This window comes from Haliotis rubra, unplaced genomic scaffold (assembly GCF_003918875.1).
Source record: "Haliotis rubra isolate DU_JTF1 unplaced genomic scaffold, ASM391887v1 Scf977, whole genome shotgun sequence".
Lineage (NCBI taxonomy): Eukaryota > Metazoa > Mollusca > Gastropoda > Lepetellida > Haliotidae > Haliotis > Haliotis rubra.
In genome coordinates this window covers 336,879-356,177 of record NW_025767720.1, presented here as the reverse complement: position 1 = coordinate 356,177, position 19,299 = coordinate 336,879, and the positions used below count along the sequence as shown (strand labels likewise).

Here is a 19,299-nt window from a genome sequence, read left to right as displayed (position 1 = left end):
CAAGGGTACCATGCTCAATTTACAAATAATAAAACTTAAACGTGCAAAGACCAGTTCGAAAACGGCACTCACAAAAGCTAAAAACCAGTTGTTAGCTTTACTTGATCAAGAACTACCTTCAAGACAGTCAATCAGAGATTATATTAACAAGGTTGCCTCACTACAAAGCAAGACAGTGGGTGTTATAGTAAGCTTGGCTGAAGCTTATCAAGAAATTGATGATCTAGAAAAGTTTCATAAAACTATTCAAGAGATTGAGCCACTTGAAGACACAGTGAAACTGCCGTAAACATGGCTTTGGTATACTTGAACAATACTGCTAGTACTTCAGCAGGTAGTCTGAGAGAGGGTATTGACAGGTTGTACAACAATAGGGTATCACGATTCTGTTCAAGATGACAAAAAGTCGGTTAGAAGTGATCAAGTTTCAAAGCATGGTGATGATGTAAAGCCAATAGAAACCGCAGCTACACAACCAGTTCATGGTAGACAAAAGGTTGTGACAGATAACTCTGAAAATGCTGAAATTGGACGAGACATGTGGAAACAACTGAAAAGAGTTTCAATTCCTGTATTCTCGGGTAAAGTTCAAGAATATGAAAGCTGGAGAGCAGCATTTATGGCATGTGGGACAAAGCCCCGCAACAGGCGAATATAAGTTGCTGCAACTAAAACAATATTTGTCAGGTGAAGCTCTAACATTAGTCAATAGATTGGGCCACAGTGCTTACGCTTACGACATTGGGTTAGAAAACTTGATAGGAGATATGGAGGTAAGCGGAGAGAGATAGCTCTGAAAATAGAGGAAATTTCAAAAATTCAAACCTGTTAGAAACGGAAATGCAAAGGATTTTGAACAATTCGCCGATTTGTTGGATGTCTTGGTTGTAAGTCTAAGAGACAATGATAAGGTAGAAGAGTTGGGAGACGGCTGTCTTCTCTCTATATTAAAACAAAACTGACTGAATCAATGTTAGTTCACTTTCAGAGATGGATGTTCGAATCACAAAGGCAAGAGTCAGTAGAAACTCTGCGTGAATGGGTAGTCAGAGAATCTGAATTTCAGATGATAGCATCAGAGGTTAAACATGGTGTTTCAGAAAAATATAAGATAGATCAATCATGTTCACGTACACAGAAAGGTGTTTACTTTGGTGCAAGAACAATGAGAAAACACTCAAGTGTCATGTATGTCAAATGCAAAACCATACAACCTCAAAGTGTCGTAAACTGAAAGCTCTTGATGTTTCCAACAGATGGGAAACTGTAAAACGCCTGCAACTTTGTTTTCGATGCTTAGACAAAGGCCATGTAGGGAAACATTGTCAACAGTCGGAAAAATGCAACATTGATGGATGCCAAGCAACACATAATCGTTTACTTCATAGCAGCAAAACACAGTTACAAGTTGATGTTGAACAAACCTCAGATAGTACAGAGCAATTTTCATCTGTTACAATGTCAACTACTAAACAACAAGCTAAGACCTATGCACTCAGGACTGTACCAGTTGTCTTAAAGAATGGCACTTCTGAAATAAAGGTCAATGCTCTGTTGGATGACGCCAGTACTCAAACTTACATTAATGAGGACATTGCTAATCAATTAGGTCTTCAAGGTAGATATCAACAGATCTCTGTTAACGTTTTGAATAGCAAAACTGAGACGTTTAATAGTCAGTGTGTTCACTTTGACCTTGAAAGTGTTGATGGTTCAGTACAAATGTCAGTGAAGGCGTTGACGACTAATTAAGTGACAGGATCATTGCCTGCTGTGAACTGGCAAAAGATCCAAGAAAACTGGAAACATTTGGAACGTGTAGATTTTCCTAAACCAGTTTCTCCGCCAATAATAGACATCCTCATAGGGATGGATTATATCGAGTTGCACAGTTCACAAAAGAACTGTATGGACTACCTGGAGAGCCAGGTGCAAGACTCACACCGTTAGGGTGGACATGTGTGGGGATAGTTCCAAAAGGTTGTGCATCCCAGAACCAGATGTCACATGTATGCTTTGTTCAGCATGCTGTTTCTGGGTGTGCAGATGATTGTCTTGATGAACTAGTTCAGAAGTTTTGGGAAACTGAAGAGGTTGCTGTTGCAACACCCAAGTTGAGTCCTGAAGAGGAAGATGCACTTCAAGCTGTTAAAACGTCCCTTAGCTACACAAATGAGCGATATAAAGTAGGCATTCCTTGGAAATTGGATCCTGAAATATTGCCAGACAATTATGAGATGGCATTGAAACGTTTGAAAGATACAGAGAAGAAATTGTCAAAAAATGATACCATCTTAGCAGCATATGAAGATGTCATAGCTAAGTACCTTGAAAAGAATTACATCAGAAAAGTTCCAGAGGAAGACATCAGTAAATCAAAATGGTACTTACCTCATTTTCCAGTGGTGAATATGGACAGGTCAACAACAAAAGTCAGGTTGGTATTTGACGCATCTGCAAAATGTAGTGGCATTTCCCTTAATGATGTTATACACCAGGGTCCCAAGATGCAAAATGATCTGTTTGAGATACTTTTGAGATTTAGAAGGTATCCAGTTGGACTCATCTGTGACGTCGCGGAGATGTATTTGCAAATAGAGATTGCGGAGTGTGACCGTCCATACTTCAGGTTTCTCTGGCGATCAAATGATCAGGTCAAACCTCCCGTTGTTTATGAATTCTCTCGAGTAGTGTTTGGGATAAACTGCTCACCTTTTCTGGCTCAGTACATCACACAGGAGCACGCCAAATTACATGAAACAGACTTGACTATGGCGTCAACGACAGTTGTTAAATCAACTTACATGGACGATAGCATAGATTCAGTTCAAACTGACATTGATGCATTACAACTTTACAACCAGCTGATGAACCTTTGGGGAGCAGCAGCAGGTATGCACGCCAGAAAATGGCTATCAAATTCAAAGAATGTTCTGAATGAAATTCCAGCAGAAGACAGGCTGCAGGAAATTAGCATATTGACAGATGAGTTGCCATCAGTCAAAACCTTAGGACTGGTCTGGTGTGCTGAAGCTGACGAATTTAACTTTGGTTGTAGTTCAAAACAAATTGCTCACAGTGACAAAGAGATCCTTTCTCAGAGAAATTGCTAAGGTTTTTGATCCGTTAGGATTACTAGCACCATTCGTTGTGAGAGCAAAATCTTACTGCAGCAAATGTGGCTTGCTGGGCTCGGATGGGATGAGAAAATGAATCCTTATCTTGAAGCAAAAAACATGGAAGTGGTACAATGAAGTGCAGCTGATTTCTTCTCTCAGATTTCCGAGAAACATAGGTTTAAATCAAGCTGCAATTGACCAACAGTTGCATGTATTCGTAGACGCTTCTCAAGAAGCATTTGGCGCAGTCATCTACTGTGTAAGTAACCTCCCCAGTCAAAGCAGGTCTAGCACTCTAGTAGCATCAAAAGCAGAGTTGTTCGCTAAAAGCAATGAGTATTCCTAGGTTGGAACTGCTTGCAGCTGTTCTTGGTGTACGACTGACACTAATTGTCACAGAGGCTCTTGCTGTTTCTCCAAAATCAGTAAAGTTTTGGTCAGACAGTGAAAATGTCTTATGTTGGATTAAAATCAAAGCAGAAACTTTAAACCTTTTGTTGCAAAACAGAGTTGGGTTCATACAGGACAATACTCAACCAAGTCAGTGGAAATATGTACCAACCAAGCAGAATGCTGCTGATATTCTCACAAGAGGAGCACATGTTGAAACCTTGAATAGAAAGGAATGGCTTCAAGGTCCAGAGTTTATAAAACAAGATGAGAAAGAGTGGCCAAATCAAAGGAACTTGAAAGTTGATGAAAACTTAGAAAGACGCAAGGAATGTCAGTCAGATATTACAATGGTAACATGTTAAGCTGCTACAGTGATGAACTGGCACTTGGACCCTTCAAGATATTCAGATTGGAGGAGATTGTGCAGAGTTACTGCCTGGATACTTCGGTTCGTTCACAATGTTTCTTCTGGAGAAACTAGGAAATCTGGTGAGCTTGATGCCGATGAAATTCAAGATGCTGAGACACTAGTTCTTTTGAACACTCAAAAGGAAGCATTTACTGAGGAATATGCAGCTTTGACCAAAGGAAAACAGCTTCCTAAATCTAGCAAATTATTGGGTTTACATCCATTTTTAGACGATTCTGGACTGATCAGATCAGGTGGTAGACTCAGATATGCTGAGGATCTTTCCTATGAATCGCGTTTTCCAGTCATACTTCCTAGAGCTCACTGGGTAACAAAGTTGATCGTGAAACAATTCCATGAAGTCTGTTGTCATATGGGAACCAATTACACATTGGCTGCATTGTCAAGTAGGTTTTGGATTATAGCAGCTCGTGAGGAGATTCGTAGTTGGGAACATGAGTGTGCTTGGTGTAGACGACAGAAAACCAAGCCTGCTACACAGATAATGGCAGATTTACCAAGTGTCAGGGTTAGATGTTCCATGAGACCCTTTGCTCAGACAGGTGTAGACTTTGCTGGTCCCTTTCTAACAAAGCAAGGTCGGGGGAAAAATCGACAGAAACGGTATCTGTGTTTATTCACGTGTCTATCAACTCGAGCGGTACACCTGGAGATAGCTTTTGGTTTAGACACCGACTCTTTCCTGAACGCTTTATCTCGTATGGCACACAGAAGAGGAATGCCGAATGAAATCATCTCTGATAACGGCACTAACTTTGTAGGAGCCGTCAAGGAACTTAGACAGTTAATATCGGAACTTGATGGAGACAATCTAAAAGCCTCTCTAGCAAGCAGAAAGGTCGTGTGGAAGTTTAATCCACCACATGCTCCACATTTTGGTGGAACTTTCGAATCTTTGATTAAATCAGCCAAAAGAGCAATCTATGCTGTTCTTAGTTCTGGTGATATATCAGACGAGGAACTGATGACCGCCTTTGTAGGGGCAGAGGCTTTGTTAAACTCTCGACCTCTGACATATCAGAGCGCACATCCCAGTGATGTTGTGCCTCTTACACCAAACCATTTTCTACATGGTCAGTGTGGTGGCCCCTTTGCACCAGAGGAAGACCTACAAGACTTCAATCCTCGTAAACGTTGGAGACGTGTGCAGGAGTTACTGAGGCATATATGGAAAAGGTGGATGAAAGAGTGGTTACCCACTCTCAATGTCCGCAAGAAATGGCAAGCTACAAGTAAGGACTTGAAAATAAATGACGTTGTCATTGTTGTTAGTCCTGAAACTCCACGAGGAAGCTGGCCGCTAGGTAGAATCACCAAGATATATCCAAGCAAAGATGGACATGTCAGAGTAGTGGATGTTCAAGTGGGGAAATCGGTGTTGACTAGACCTATTACCAAGCTTTGTCCACTGGAGTGGTATCCAGAATAGGACGAACATCGTGTACATTTCAAGTTCAGTACAAGTCTACACAACATTTAGTGTAATTAGATGTAAACAGATGTCTCTCTGAAAGACCAGGGTCTTATCAGCAAAGGGGGGGATATGTTCTGGAGAGAAATTTAGTTTCTTTGGTTTTTAGTTATCTGATAGCCAAAACACATCTTTACAAGAACCATGAACGTTGCATCAAAACGCAACCGTAACGCCTCGTGCAGTCACTTTCTGCACGTGCAGAGTCGAGCAGATAGGTTTCTGACGGCTAGGTGAATGGTCGACAATTGTGATCAGTGAGACTCTGGTCGTTAGATTACACAAATAGTTTGCCATATTCGGGCATAGTATAGATACTAAACAATTTAGAATTATAGTTGTGTATCTTAGTAGATAGCTTATTTAGTTCATGTAGTTTAGAAAAAGTATCATATTTAGTTTGGTGGTCGGAGTGGCAAAAGTATCATATTTAGTTTGGTGGTCGGAGTGGCAAGAAGGTTGTTTATTTACGTTTTTTTGCACGTTTCACGTTCACAAATAAATTTAGTAATTCCACTGCGTAAACACATGATATTCAAACGTACGCATGGCTCACTACACAAGGAGACAAGTCTTCGCGCAGATGGTTAGAACTTGTATCATTATAGTTTTACTGAAGCAGATATTTGTACAATGAGTGAGTGAGTGAGTGAGTGAGTATGGTTTTATACCGCTTTTAGCAACATTCCAGCAATATCACGGCAAGGGACACCAGAAATGGGCTTCACACGTTGTACCCATGTGGGCAATCATACCCGGGTCTTCGGCATGACGAGCTAACGCTTTAACCTTTAGGCTCGGGTATTTGTCCAAAGTGTTGTGGAGATGTCATACGGTAGGTATTGTATTCAACCTTTTCAACAAGGAGGTGGACAAACCGATCAGAATTTACAATCCCACATGTCTTGGCACGTGCCATTATCATCAAGATCAGACAATGTCCGGGGAATCTATAGATGCTCTTTGTCTTCTTTTGTTATTATACATTTAGATTAATGCAGTGACAAACCTCTTTAAAATACTGCATGATTTAAACATTCATCACATATTGTCAACTCTTTTCACGTCGACCTGTGTTCCTGCAACCCCGACCCGTGAAGGTCCGGGTTAGATTTGGTCTTCAGCAAACCATGCTTGTCGCAAGAGGCGATTAACGGGATTGGGTGGTGAGGCTCGCTCACTTGGTTGACACATGACATCGTATCCCACTTGCGTAGATCGATGCTCATGCGGTTGATCACGGGATTGTCTGGTCCAGTCGATTATTTACAGACCGCCGCCCTATAGGTGAAATATTGCTGAGTGCGGCGTTAAACAACCAACAAACCAACCAACCAAATCCTGCAACTCCATTTGGCGTCCATATTCCACAACATTTTAGGTACAAACAAGCTTTCTCTTTCTAAGAAAGTTTGAAAGAGCGCCAAACAACAAATGATATTTGATCAATGTTACAACATTCAAGATCTCACAAAAAACTTTCGAAACATTTTATGGTCACATGTGCCGGGCATTTTCCACATCTGACGCATTGAGATGACACAACTTTATGGTTGATCAACTTCTTTATTTTCACAATGGCGACGTTTAGGTATAGGTTCGAATACCGTTTTCAAGCGTATGGGGGAATGATGGGGTACACCAGTTTATATACAAGATACATGTACATATGATAAGGAGATAACAATAACAAGGGTGGGATAGCAAAGCATCAAAGAAGGTTACATGATGAGCTACGATAACTTGATGCTGAGCTAAAATATCATAAATGAGATGAGTGGGATTACCATGACAATTATTGAATGTAAGTCATTAGATTAATTAAAGAGAAACCAGTGGTGAGGAGTGTGAGTTAGGCGGGTAAATGAGAAGCCAGAGTGGGTTGTGTGGATTAATTGTAGAATCATGTGTCATGATGTTTAATTTGCATAACTACCGGAAATGTCTGTCTTGCCACGCATGCGTCCTCTCCTTTCCGTCCCGCCTGCCATGCTTGTGCGGCGTATATCATAACCTTCATCTTTTAAGTTTTAGTATAATCAACTTTGGACTTATGCCATCGAAACGTAAGTGTTCCACTTGTAAAGAAGCTTTATCTGGACACGACGGGCCTTCCGGACGCTTCTGCAAACAGAATGAAGACAACCTTTACCTCGTAGACGAAAGTTCCTTTGCTGCACTGCAGCGGCAGGCTGGACGGGTGCGCGACCGAAGACACCGGCTCCGTGAAACGAGAACTTCAGGATAGTCTCCCTTTGCCTCAGGACGGGCAGAAATCTGCACTGGTCTCGGACTTAAATGAAACGATTCAGGCTTTAGAACGTCAAGACAGGGAGTTAGTGTCACAAATCTCAGCAGTGCGGCTGACTGGGAAAAAGCAGTCAGCAGTTCCCTTATCATCGTTGAGGAAGGACAGGACTGCCGTCAGCAGAGCGGACAGCAGAGCTCGTCAACTATTAGAATTAGACAGAAGTACTGATTTGTCCTTAATCAGGTTTCACTCGCACAGGAAGTGATTAAGCTGTTTTCGATGTTGCTTGGCCACAAGAATATTATTCTGGGAGTGAAACACATAATCCAATATGTTGAACTTTCATGCTACAAAGACAGTAGAGCTAACCACCTCATACAGTGCACGTTTTGTGTTGAGAAATTCCTGTGGGCAAATGTTTTGCGTTTCCATCAAGATGTACTGCATGAGATTGAAAGTGGTCGTGCCACATGGAGTGATAGTTTTGAACATATAAAGGCCAGGAGACTTTTGGACCCCTTACCTGCCTTCTACTGTGGCTCTTTGCAGCAAAAATGACAGGAGCACAAGAATGCTCTTGGGCATCTGGAACAACATATTTGCAGCCAATGCCGCACACGTCGCCGGGTTTCTGCGAATCATCCAGCTAAAGACTGCAAGCAGGTTAACACACCTTCTAACAGGAATGCTCAGGCCAATCAGTTCAGAAGAAACTCTGATCATCAATCATCAAGTAATGCTCAGATGGCATGACCTTTCAAGGACAACCCAATGTTTGCTCATAAATACTTCATTCAGTTTCATGCTAAAATTTTCAACTCGGGACTTCTAAATTGCAAAGGCAAGCGGATACTTGTGGCCTCCAGTATTAATATAAACTTTCTCCGAAGAGAGCTTGTCAATTACAGGGATACCGAATTTTTAGATTTTATGACTTTTGGATGGCCAGTGGGCTACACGAAGTTGTCTCCTTCTTTACCAAAGGCTAGTCATCAGAATCATAGGTCAGCTATTAATTTCAAGGCACATACAGAAGATTTCATTGTGAAGGAACTTCACTATGGTGCCATTATGGCCCCTTTTGCCTCTCACAACCACTATGTTGTGAAATGATGTTGTCCCTCTTATGTCAGTCCCTAAGAAAGACTCTCTTGAGAGACGAACAGTCATGGACTTGTCTTTTACTGGCAACACTTTGTCAGAGATGGTATTCCTCAAGACAGTTTCCTAGGGGACCCTTTCAAACTACATTATCCATCCAGTGATCATCTGATTCGCCTTATCAACAAGCATGGTGGAGGCTGCTTGCTATACAAGGTTGATATCAAACGGTGTTATCGTTGGATACCAGTAGACCCAGGAGATTATCACCTGCTAGGTTTCACATGGAACGGACAATTATATTTCGACACAAAGGTGCCCTTTGGAGTCCGGACAGGCGCTATGCAGCTCAGAGAACTACAAATGCCCTCATGTACATATTTGAACAAAGAGGTTATGAAGGAGTCAACTACATTGATGACATAACAAGCGCAGATACCACAAAAGCTGCGGAGGGTTTTAGAGTCTTGCAAAATCTCATCATTGACATGGGGATGCTGCCAGCAGTGGAAAAAATGCTCCTTCCCAACCACTCAGTTGGCATTTTGGGCAAGAAATTTGACACTATGGCTATGACACTAGCTATTCCTCCTGAAAAATTATAGGAAATCAAACAAGTGCTTCATAAGATGTTGTACAAGAAAACATGTACCAAACGGCAGTTACAGTCTCTGATTGGCAAGCTGGCTTACATATCAGACATAATCAGATCATCCAGGCTATTTATCGGTCGTCTCTTGGCTTTACTGCGTAGTGTGAAGAGTAACTTCCACCACATCAACATATCTCACGAGGCCAAGAAGGACATGCGATGGTTCTTAATATTCATGGAGGACTTCAATAGAGTATCAATAGACTTCAATAGACTTCAATAGAGTATGATTTGGTATCAAACGAGTGAAAGCAAATTTGTTACTAAATCTTTCACGAGTTTAATAAAAATGTTATTTCACTGAAGCGAGTTCAGTATTCTGTTTAGTACTATCCAACATGAATTGACAGAAACTGCCTACAGTGTGATAGCTCTCAGCTTTCTGCGAGTCAAGCAAGGTCTAATACCATTGTGACAGAGGTATTAGCGTTATGACGTAATAACTGTAACCATTATGACGTCATATGTCTAGCGGTATTTCACTAGTGTAATATTGGAGTAAAATATTACTCTGCAGTATCTTCAGCAGACGAGTAACAACAATATACGACGGGAGGTCTAAAAGTTTTGAGAACTCGCTGCCTGAGTTGTGAAACACCTATGCCTCTGGTGGTATTGCATACATTGATCATTCATGAGATACCTGTGAAAGTTTAGAAACCTTGCAACAAACAGTATTAATATTTAGATAACTAGAAGAGAGATAACTTACTGATATCATGGAGAATTCCAAAACTGAGTACAGAGCTGTAGTTCATGTCCTCACACTAGAGGGCACCAACGCAAGCAGAATCCACGAGTACAGTCCAGGGCCCCCTTTCACAAAGCTCTCGTAGGCCTAAGATCTCGTAACTTTTCTCGTAGTATTCGAACCTCCTATGTTACAGTATAGCAGGTACCAATGCTACGAGAAAAGTTACGAGATCTTAGGCCTACGAGAGCTTTTTGAAACGGGGCCCTGACCTGGCACCCAGTGATTATAACCTGTGTCGGAATTTGAAGTCTTCAATTTGAAGAACTTGCGTGGAGGACGATTTGCCAATGATGAACTGAAGGCTACGACAGAAGCTTGGTTTAGGGACCAGTCAAACGACTTCTATTTACAGGGTATTGCCAGCTTGCAGCACAAATGGGTAAAGTGTATTGAACTTAAGGGAGACTATAGTGAAAAATAAAAGTTCGAAACCTGCTCTGACTGTTAATTGTACATCAAGTTCTCAAAACTTTTACCTCCCCTCGTATATATGTTGAAACGGCACTCAGTTAATATGTGGTTCATAGTGTCACATAATGGGGATTAAAAGGTAGTCCTGAGCAGCATTTCCTTTTTGAAAAGTGACAGATGAAACGGGTTCGCCCAGACAAATAATTGGAGCAAATCTAGAATTTCTACCAGACCATCACATTCTTCTTTTTCCTTGAAAAACCAGACCCATTCACGTCATGTTCTGAATGCCTGAAACCTTCCCATCAGAAACATATATTACGATTTCAAATGAACCGTTTTAAGTGAACCATTTCAGGTGACAGTTCATCTTCACACATCGTGTCTGGTTGGAAAAAACACATGTCCAAAACTTAAGCTTTAAGACAGAAAGTCTCGTGCAGAAAGCTATCAAAGTGAGAATCTGTTCCGGGTATGTTGTACTGTCTCCGGTTTGGGGAAATACATGCCTAAGGCAGTACAATCTTGAAACAGAATGTCTTATACCTATAGGTACCTTTTTAACAAAGCACTGCTAACAGATTATCTGTATGACATTAAATGCACATTATACATGCTGAAGATATTGTCAACCATTTTCCAAACTGAATTCTTGTACTGCTGCTCTATTTTAATGCCAGTGTCATTACTTAGCAATGATTTTGTATTGATTAGTAAACCTACTTATTGATTAATTTAAGAATCGGTCGTTAATAGTATATTGCTTCGTTGTTTGTTGGTTTTACAGTGAATTCTTTTGAGTAGTTTTAATCTTTCAACTTAAAAATTGCTTAAAGGTCACATGCAACCAAAAAATCAAACATCATTAAAACCCAATTATCACCTATTCATGACATATAGTATACATTGCTGATTATGAAAAACATACAAATTATAAGTGTACAATCGCAAAGTTTAAAGGTCACATGCAACCAAAAAATCAAACATAATTAAAACACAATTATCACTTATTCATGACATATAGTATACATTGCTGATTATGAAAAAACATATAAATTATAAGTGTACAATCGCAAATCAAAAGTGCAATATTTTGTACTTGGGTTTACTTCCCTAGAAACGAAGCAGCCGCGATACCAAACCCAGTCAGAGCGGGTGTGTGTGCACTCAAGTGTAACGGCTGGTTCATTTGCCGATGCCCTCACGGCTCATTGTGTGTGTATATTTAGAGATGTTGGGTTTTCTAAATACATGCTAATTTTTTGTGTACAACATTTTGCAATCAACAGACATCATAATATGTCATGTGTACAAGTATCACACCTGCCTGTCTTTGTAATTACATAACGTGACAGAGATCGAACTCGAGCCATAAATCAATGCGTTTTGTTTATGGTGTATAGCCTGATAGGTGTTAAGTTCAAATTGCATGTGGTCAGTGATCGAAGTTGTGTATTGAATATTGTCATTAGCAGACGGACAGGCAGACACATAGGTTTCTGTGACAACGACATATCTATATCACAGTTAGAAATTCTGTCAATGCTAAATAATGATATTGCTTTTAAATATCGAACTGAGAAAATGACTCGGTAAGAAGAACGTGTGGTGAAATAGACAAATAAAATTATATAAACAGTTAAATCGGTAATCTACTGTCATAACATATAAAAATGTCGCGCCTGTGAAATATCAACAAAACATTAGAAAAAAAGTTCACAACAAAGCCTTCACCGAGTATTCACCGGACAACCCGCTTCCATGCTGCGCGAACCTATTTCACTGCGCATGTGCTATGAGCGCAGCCCAGCTGTTGAAACCACTTCAATTCCCCCAAGCGCTGGGGGAAAATTAGTGAATCGTTTGAACTCCGATTTCGCGCGGGTTTTTTCATCGCGTTATTTTTCAACTTGAATTTGCATTTTTGATGATTTGTTTCGGTAAGTCCATACCGAAAGGTATCAGAATCTGCAAAGTTGTGTTTTACGTTTGTAAACTTCAGTTTGTGTTCATAAAGAAACCGATCAGCAGGGATGAAATCAGAATTGCTGACCATGTAGAACTGTCAATTTCTTGTCTACTGTGTCCTATCCACACATTTCACACACATGTTATCTTTGGTGATGTTCAGCAATAATTTTCACAATTTGTTATCTCAGTACTTCATTCTTGAGATACGCACTGCCTTCACTCTGAAAAATTGTCCTGGGTCCGTGAAGATAGTTCCAGGAATAAACGTCCCTGGGATGACGATTTGTATTCGTACTGTGGGTTAAACAATACAAAAGTTAACTGAACTGTAATTGGTTCTTTTCTGAGATTGCCAAATTAAACCACATCTACGTGGTATTTATTGAAAATATGAACAAGAATAGGATCATACAGTACAAAACTATATTTACAGGTTGGTCCGAGGAAGGCAACGCAAATGCCAACGCCACTGACGCAGGATCCAGAACTACATATATACTGGAAAAAACAACAGGTAAATCTTCCATTTCTTCAATTGACATTTGTTTAGATTTAGACAAGACCATTCAACATTGTGATAGTTATTTTCTCTTCTTTACCCACCTTAAAGTAAACGTGCTTAAACATGAGTTGGTTCAGTTTCCAGTTCATACTTTGGAAATAATGAAGTGTATGAATATCTACTAGATACCAGAATATACACTTAAGACTTTTTTCGCGATCCGTATCATAAATAACGATTGGCTGAATTATATAATGATCTAGTTATTGGAGAGTGAGACATCGTTTTTGTTGGTTACCTAGACTGAAAGGGAGTCTCTGAATAGAACATATTTTACAGAAAATATACTTTTAAATTGAAATAAATTACAATAAAATGGAGCCCAGAGACTTTCTTCATTTTCCCGAAACTTGCATGGGCTATATTGGTATATATATTTCAGGGTCTGTACCACAGACTATTGTTTACCCAACCACGCTGCTGGAATCATTGAGAACGCGACAGGTTGACAGCTCCTTATAACATACAGTGATTTTGACCCTGATACTAGATGTGTGTTCCGCCTCCATAATATCTCGGATATAACAAGTGTGTGTAAACAACACATGCAGTAACACAACTTTTAGTTACACATGGTCCCATATCCCCAGATTTGACTGGGTAGTTTTGTGACAGCGTATAGACAGGCTATAGATGTAACTTTAACGTTTTCCGTTTGTAAAATGCCGAAATATTGCCAATGTATTTTTCTTACTCTCTTAAATTCAATGCAAAGAATAACCAGCCTTATTACCCATACGGGCTAGGATGCGCAGGTGATTATTTTTGTGATAATCGCACATGTGCTTTTCAGTGATTCTCAACGTTGATTGGTCAGCTAAGCAGAGAAAATATGATTGCTTGACGGAACTACTTTTCATGATCCAAATTCATTGACAACTTTTAAAGTTTTATTGATAATTAGAACGTGCTGTACTCACACATTCCAAGATTTGAAAAAGAAACATAAAGGTTAAAGAATATGAATACTCTTTTATTAGACATTATTATTTTGCAACAAAATTGCCTTATAAATAGTAGTCTTTTGAAATATATAACCTTAAAACAAAAACAAAACAATCGTTTGCATTTTTGCAAACAAACATAGCCGCCATTAGGCTAACCCCGATCAAGGTCAATGACCTAGTTAAAGTTGACGGTGACCTAATAGGAAGAGAAATAAGAATTTTACAGCCCTTGAATTCCTATAACCTGTTTGTTGCTAAAACTGAATTCGGGGAAATAGAAGCAGCAAGATACCGAGTAAAGGTGTTACCTGAAAGTGTGACAAGTGAGTCTGCCACGGTGTCCATGCCATAGAACCACTTCCACCAGGCACAATATTCCGGGCACAAAATGTTCAATCAATAAACAGTTACTCTTCAGTTAATGAGAAACAACACCAGTCCATCAATAAATTGTTGTCAAACCCTTGTAACTCCACCACTCTGGCTACTCATCCTCAGCCTCCGACTGCCACCATGACGTCACAGTCTTTGTCGCATGCCGTAAATATTCACTCAGTACATACACTATTCTCTGGTCCAATTTATGGTAATGTATTCCATTTCAACATAGAGGCGTATTCTTAACATTGACTCGGATTCCGACTAGAGTTATCCTTCTTGGAACTGCTGTACTCTACTGGGACCAATGACGTGACTGTAACACGCCTTCCACAAAACAAAATGTTGTTAAATCTTCATACTTGTTGAGTTTCTTGACAGAAAACTTTTTCTAGATGTATTCGTGGGAATTGATGTCTTTTAGATTTAACAACTTTTAACTGTTGACTTTCCCCAAAATTGACAGGTTTTTGCCAAAGTGTGTTTCAACACTACACCGTCACCCGTCACTAGACACACGTCAGTCGTGAGTGAACGATGTTCCGGCGCATTGACTTGATCAATAACGTTTTAGCTGTTAAGTTCTATGATATTGCATTTAAAAGATCATTTTTATCATGTTTACAAATGTTAATAGATTATTTCATAAAAAATATTTTTGTTGTATTTTAAAGCGATTTTACGAGGTACTATTTTCCATGGCGTAGTTATGTTATCGCTGGAGAAGATTTAATACGCGCATGAATACGAATCAGCTGTTTGAGGTCACAAGTCCTGTCTCCGGGTGTTTTTAATTCGTGGTTCTTCTTTTTAAATTACATTACGGGTAATAAATAAAATAACCAACGAGATACGAGTGATTACGTGAAATATGACCTCGTTGGTTCAGTGCCACGCCAAGGCTCCGCACTGTGAACAATATTTCTCGTAATCGCTCGTACCTCGTTGGTTATTCTCTAATTATCTAATAGTCTTGCTGATCCTGGGAAACAGATTCCATTTGTCGTAAATGGCATCATAGGTGCGACGGGAATTGTATCAAAGGGCCACCGAAAAGCAGTCACGTCCTTCCCTACCGGCAGAAGAAGCCAGTGAACAAACCAGACAATCAAATAATGCGGTGATAAAATAATACATTAGCATTAACTGGTTGTGTAGAAACAATTTGTTCAGTGAGTTGATGACCTTCGAAGAGACATATGATACGACCATGGCATGATCCAAATCTGTAAATGTAGATCTGCAAATTTCTGCCCGTGGCCTAGAGGCCTATTCAAAGATCATTACAATAGTTGCATTGGGTAAATTTTTTATTAAAACATAATTGTTTTCAAGACGGATGAATCACTACATTTCACAAGCTGGATGAAATTACATTTGGTTGGATGTTCATGGTAATATGTTTTGAGTATTATTTGTCTTTCATTCAAATGAGGGGTAGCCAAGGACCTTGTTCGATTCCCCACATGGGTACAATCTGTGAAGTCCATTTCTGGTTTTCTCCACGGGATATTGCTGGTATATTGTTGAAAAGGAGGCGTTAAACCTTACTCATCTTCTCGCTAATGCATTCTATTCAAATGACCTTTGCTTCAAGACATTAGAGCAACCATACCAGGCTATTAGGTAAAACTGTGTGTCACTTTGATCACTTCTAATAAAGCCATTAGCCCAATACTCTAAGAAAAATAACATTGGAATATTTACCCGCAAGTCCTTTCACGAGTGAACTGCGTTCTAAGGAACCTTAACACATGATACGGGGCGGTGGGGTAGCCTAGTAGTTAATGCGTTGCCTCGTCATATTGCTGGAATATTGCTAAAATCTGCGTAAACCATACTCACTCACTAACACATGATACGACTATGGTATGATGTAAGTCCGTACATTTTGCAGTGCTGCTATTGGCTGAGAGGATATTTAGATACTCATATCAATTGTAACATTGCATTGATTCTTTGTCAATAAGATGAGTCTTTTCAAGATCATCACTACAGTCTACAAGCTGGATGACTTTGCATTTTGGTCATGGTAATATATAAGAATAATCAATTTGTCTTTTGACTTCTATTCAAAAACTGTTAGATTCAATTGCTGGGTGTAACAGAAGCCTGGTACTCATATGAGTTGTCAAAATAACACGAACGCAATAATAACATTGGAATATTTTCACACAGATTCACAGAATATAGCTCTGAACAAGCCAGCATACGGCAGTGACAATCATGACTTTAGATCATCGCCGTCTAACGCCGTTGACGGCAACCTCGATGCTTATCGGTACCACGGCAGCTGCTTTGCGAGCTCCGTGCCGTCGCCCTGGTGGATGGTGGACCTCCAGGATATGTTCCGAATCAGGAATGTCACCATACAACGAAGAAAAGACCTAGGTTTAGGTGAAGCTTCTAATTCTGCCAGACCTTAAATCTGCTTCCGGAAACATATCAAAGTACATGCTCTTATTTGCATAACAAAAAACATCATATGTAAGCAATGACCAGGCACATCAGTTTTCCCACGAAATGTTTAGATTAAAAATTTCAGTGATAAAATAAATCTGTTTTGGATATAATCAAATTATATGTTGGCTTTGAACAGAAGGAAAATAGGCTTAGATTTTGTGGACGTCCTTAATACCCATAAGTACCCATCTATTATTTTCCACACCTTCTATATACCTTTGAAATCATTTCTTTGTGTTTTAGCTTTTAGACTGAGAGACCTGGCGATTGTCACATTCATAGATGACCCCCGGCAAAATCCCAACATAGCCCCCCTAACCTGCACAGAGAAGACGGGTCTCCTAGGGGCCATGGACACACTGCCCTGTGATGAGCCAGTAGTTGCCAGATTTGTCAAGATCGAACGTTTGCCAATCTTCGATGATATACTGACGCTGTGTGAAGTTCAGATTAGTGGGGACCTGTGTACAGCAGGTGAGAGAATACGTACTGTTTGCCAAATATAACCATCACGTCCCCAGAAGAAAATACTCTGGTAAAGAGAGATTCGCTTATGATTGATGCCCTATAGATAACACACCCGAAATACTTTTGTTGTAACTCTAAGCCACCACACAGTTAATATTCGGTCAACGGTGTCTAGAATTGAAAACAATCATACCGATCCTCAGTTTCTCATGAACACTGAATCAGAAACTTTGCTCATTACAATCACTTCCTGAATGCGCCAAAACATTCCCATTACAAACGTATATTATGAACCAGCAGGCGACTTCTTATTTTACAACCGGTTGGAGAAAATACATGTTCAACACAGTTCATCACGCAAAAGAGTACTGGGTTGATTCCTCACATGGGTACAATGTGTGTAGCCCACTTCTAGTGCTATCACCCCCTCATCTTACTCACTCACTCACTGTCGGTAACAAATAAGAATGTAAATCTGTGAATGTATATATGACTTTGGCCTTCAAGTTCAAGCCATGGTCTGCCTGGTCATCATATACATGAGGCTCAATTCCAATTCCATGTCCTGGAGATATCGTCATCCAATACGGTTTGGCAATACGAACAGTTTAGGCCAGAAACTTTGTGTTTAACTAAACCAGACACATCATGTGTTTGACACTCCTTCCTTGCTATGGAACTCTCTTGCTTCACCTCTCATTCGCTCCTTCCTTGATAGTTATTTTCTTCGCTTTACCCACCTTAAAAAAAAAAGTAAACGTGCTTTAACATGAGTTTGTTCAGTTTCCAGTTCATACTTTTGAAATAATGAAGTGTATGAATATCTACTAGATACCAGAATATACACTTAAGACTTTTTTCGCGATCCGTATCATAAATAACGATTGGCTGAATTATATAATGATCTAGTTATTGGAGAGTGAGACATCGTTTTTGTTGGTTACCTAGACTGAAAGGGAGTCTCTGAATTGAACATATTTTACAGAAAATATACTTTTAAATTGAAATAAATTACAATAAAATGGAGCCCAGAGACTTTCTTCATTTTCCCGAAACTTGCATGGGCTATATTGGGTATATATATTTCAGGGTCTGTACCACAGACTATTGTTTACCCAACCACGCTGCTGGAATCATTGAGAACGCGACAGGTTGACAGCTCCCTTATAACATACAGTGATTTTGACCCTGATACTAGATGTGTGTTCCGCCTCCATAATATCTCGGATATAACAAGTGTGTGTAAACAACACATGCAGTAACACAACTTTTAGTTACACATGGTCCCATATCCCCCAGATTTGACTGGGTAGTTTTGTGACAGCGTATAGACAGGCTATAGATGTAACTTTTAACGTTTTTCCGTTTGTAAAATGCCGAAATATTGCCAATGTATTTTCTTACTCACTTAAATTCAATGCAAAGAATAACCAGCCTTATTACCCATACGGGCTAGGATGCGCAGGTGATTATTTTTGTGATAATCGCACATGTGCTTTTCAGTGATTCTCAACGTTGATTGGTCAGCTAAGCAGAAGAAATATGATTGCTTGACGGAACTACTTTTCATGATCCAAATTCATTGACAACTTTTAAAGTTTTATTGATAATTAGAACGTGCTGTACTCACACATTCCAAGATTTGAAAAAGAAAACATAAAGGTTAAAGAATATGAATACTCTTTTTATTAGACATTATTATTTTGCAACAATATTGCCTTATAAATAGTAGTCTTTTTGAAATATATAACCTTAAAACAAAACAAAACAATCGTTTGCATTTTTTGCAAACAAACATAGCCGCCATTAGGCTAACCCCCGATCAAGGTCAATGACCTAGTTAAAGTTGACGGTGACCTAATAGGAAGAGAAATAAGAATTTTACAGCCCTTGAATTCCTATAACCTGTTTGTTGCTAAAACTGAATT

The 19,299-nt window shown here is 39.6% G+C and overlaps 1 protein-coding gene across 1 annotated transcript; it reads left to right on the top strand.

Annotated features, from left to right (window-relative positions):
* Positions 1 to 2,000: 2,000 nt before the first annotated feature.
* On the top strand, positions 2,001 to 3,113 carry LOC124265388. The gene has a single exon (XM_046700159.1). It carries the CDS (start codon positions 2,001 to 2,003, stop codon positions 3,111 to 3,113), a length of 1,113 nt encoding a protein of 370 aa, XP_046556115.1.
* The last annotated feature ends 16,186 nt before the right edge of the window (positions 3,114 to 19,299 follow it).

Excerpts from the sequence above, each read along its gene's own strand:
- LOC124265388 (XM_046700159.1), top strand. The coding sequence starts at position 2,001 with ATGTCACATGTATGCTTTGTTCAGCATGCTGTTTCTGGGTGTGCAGAT.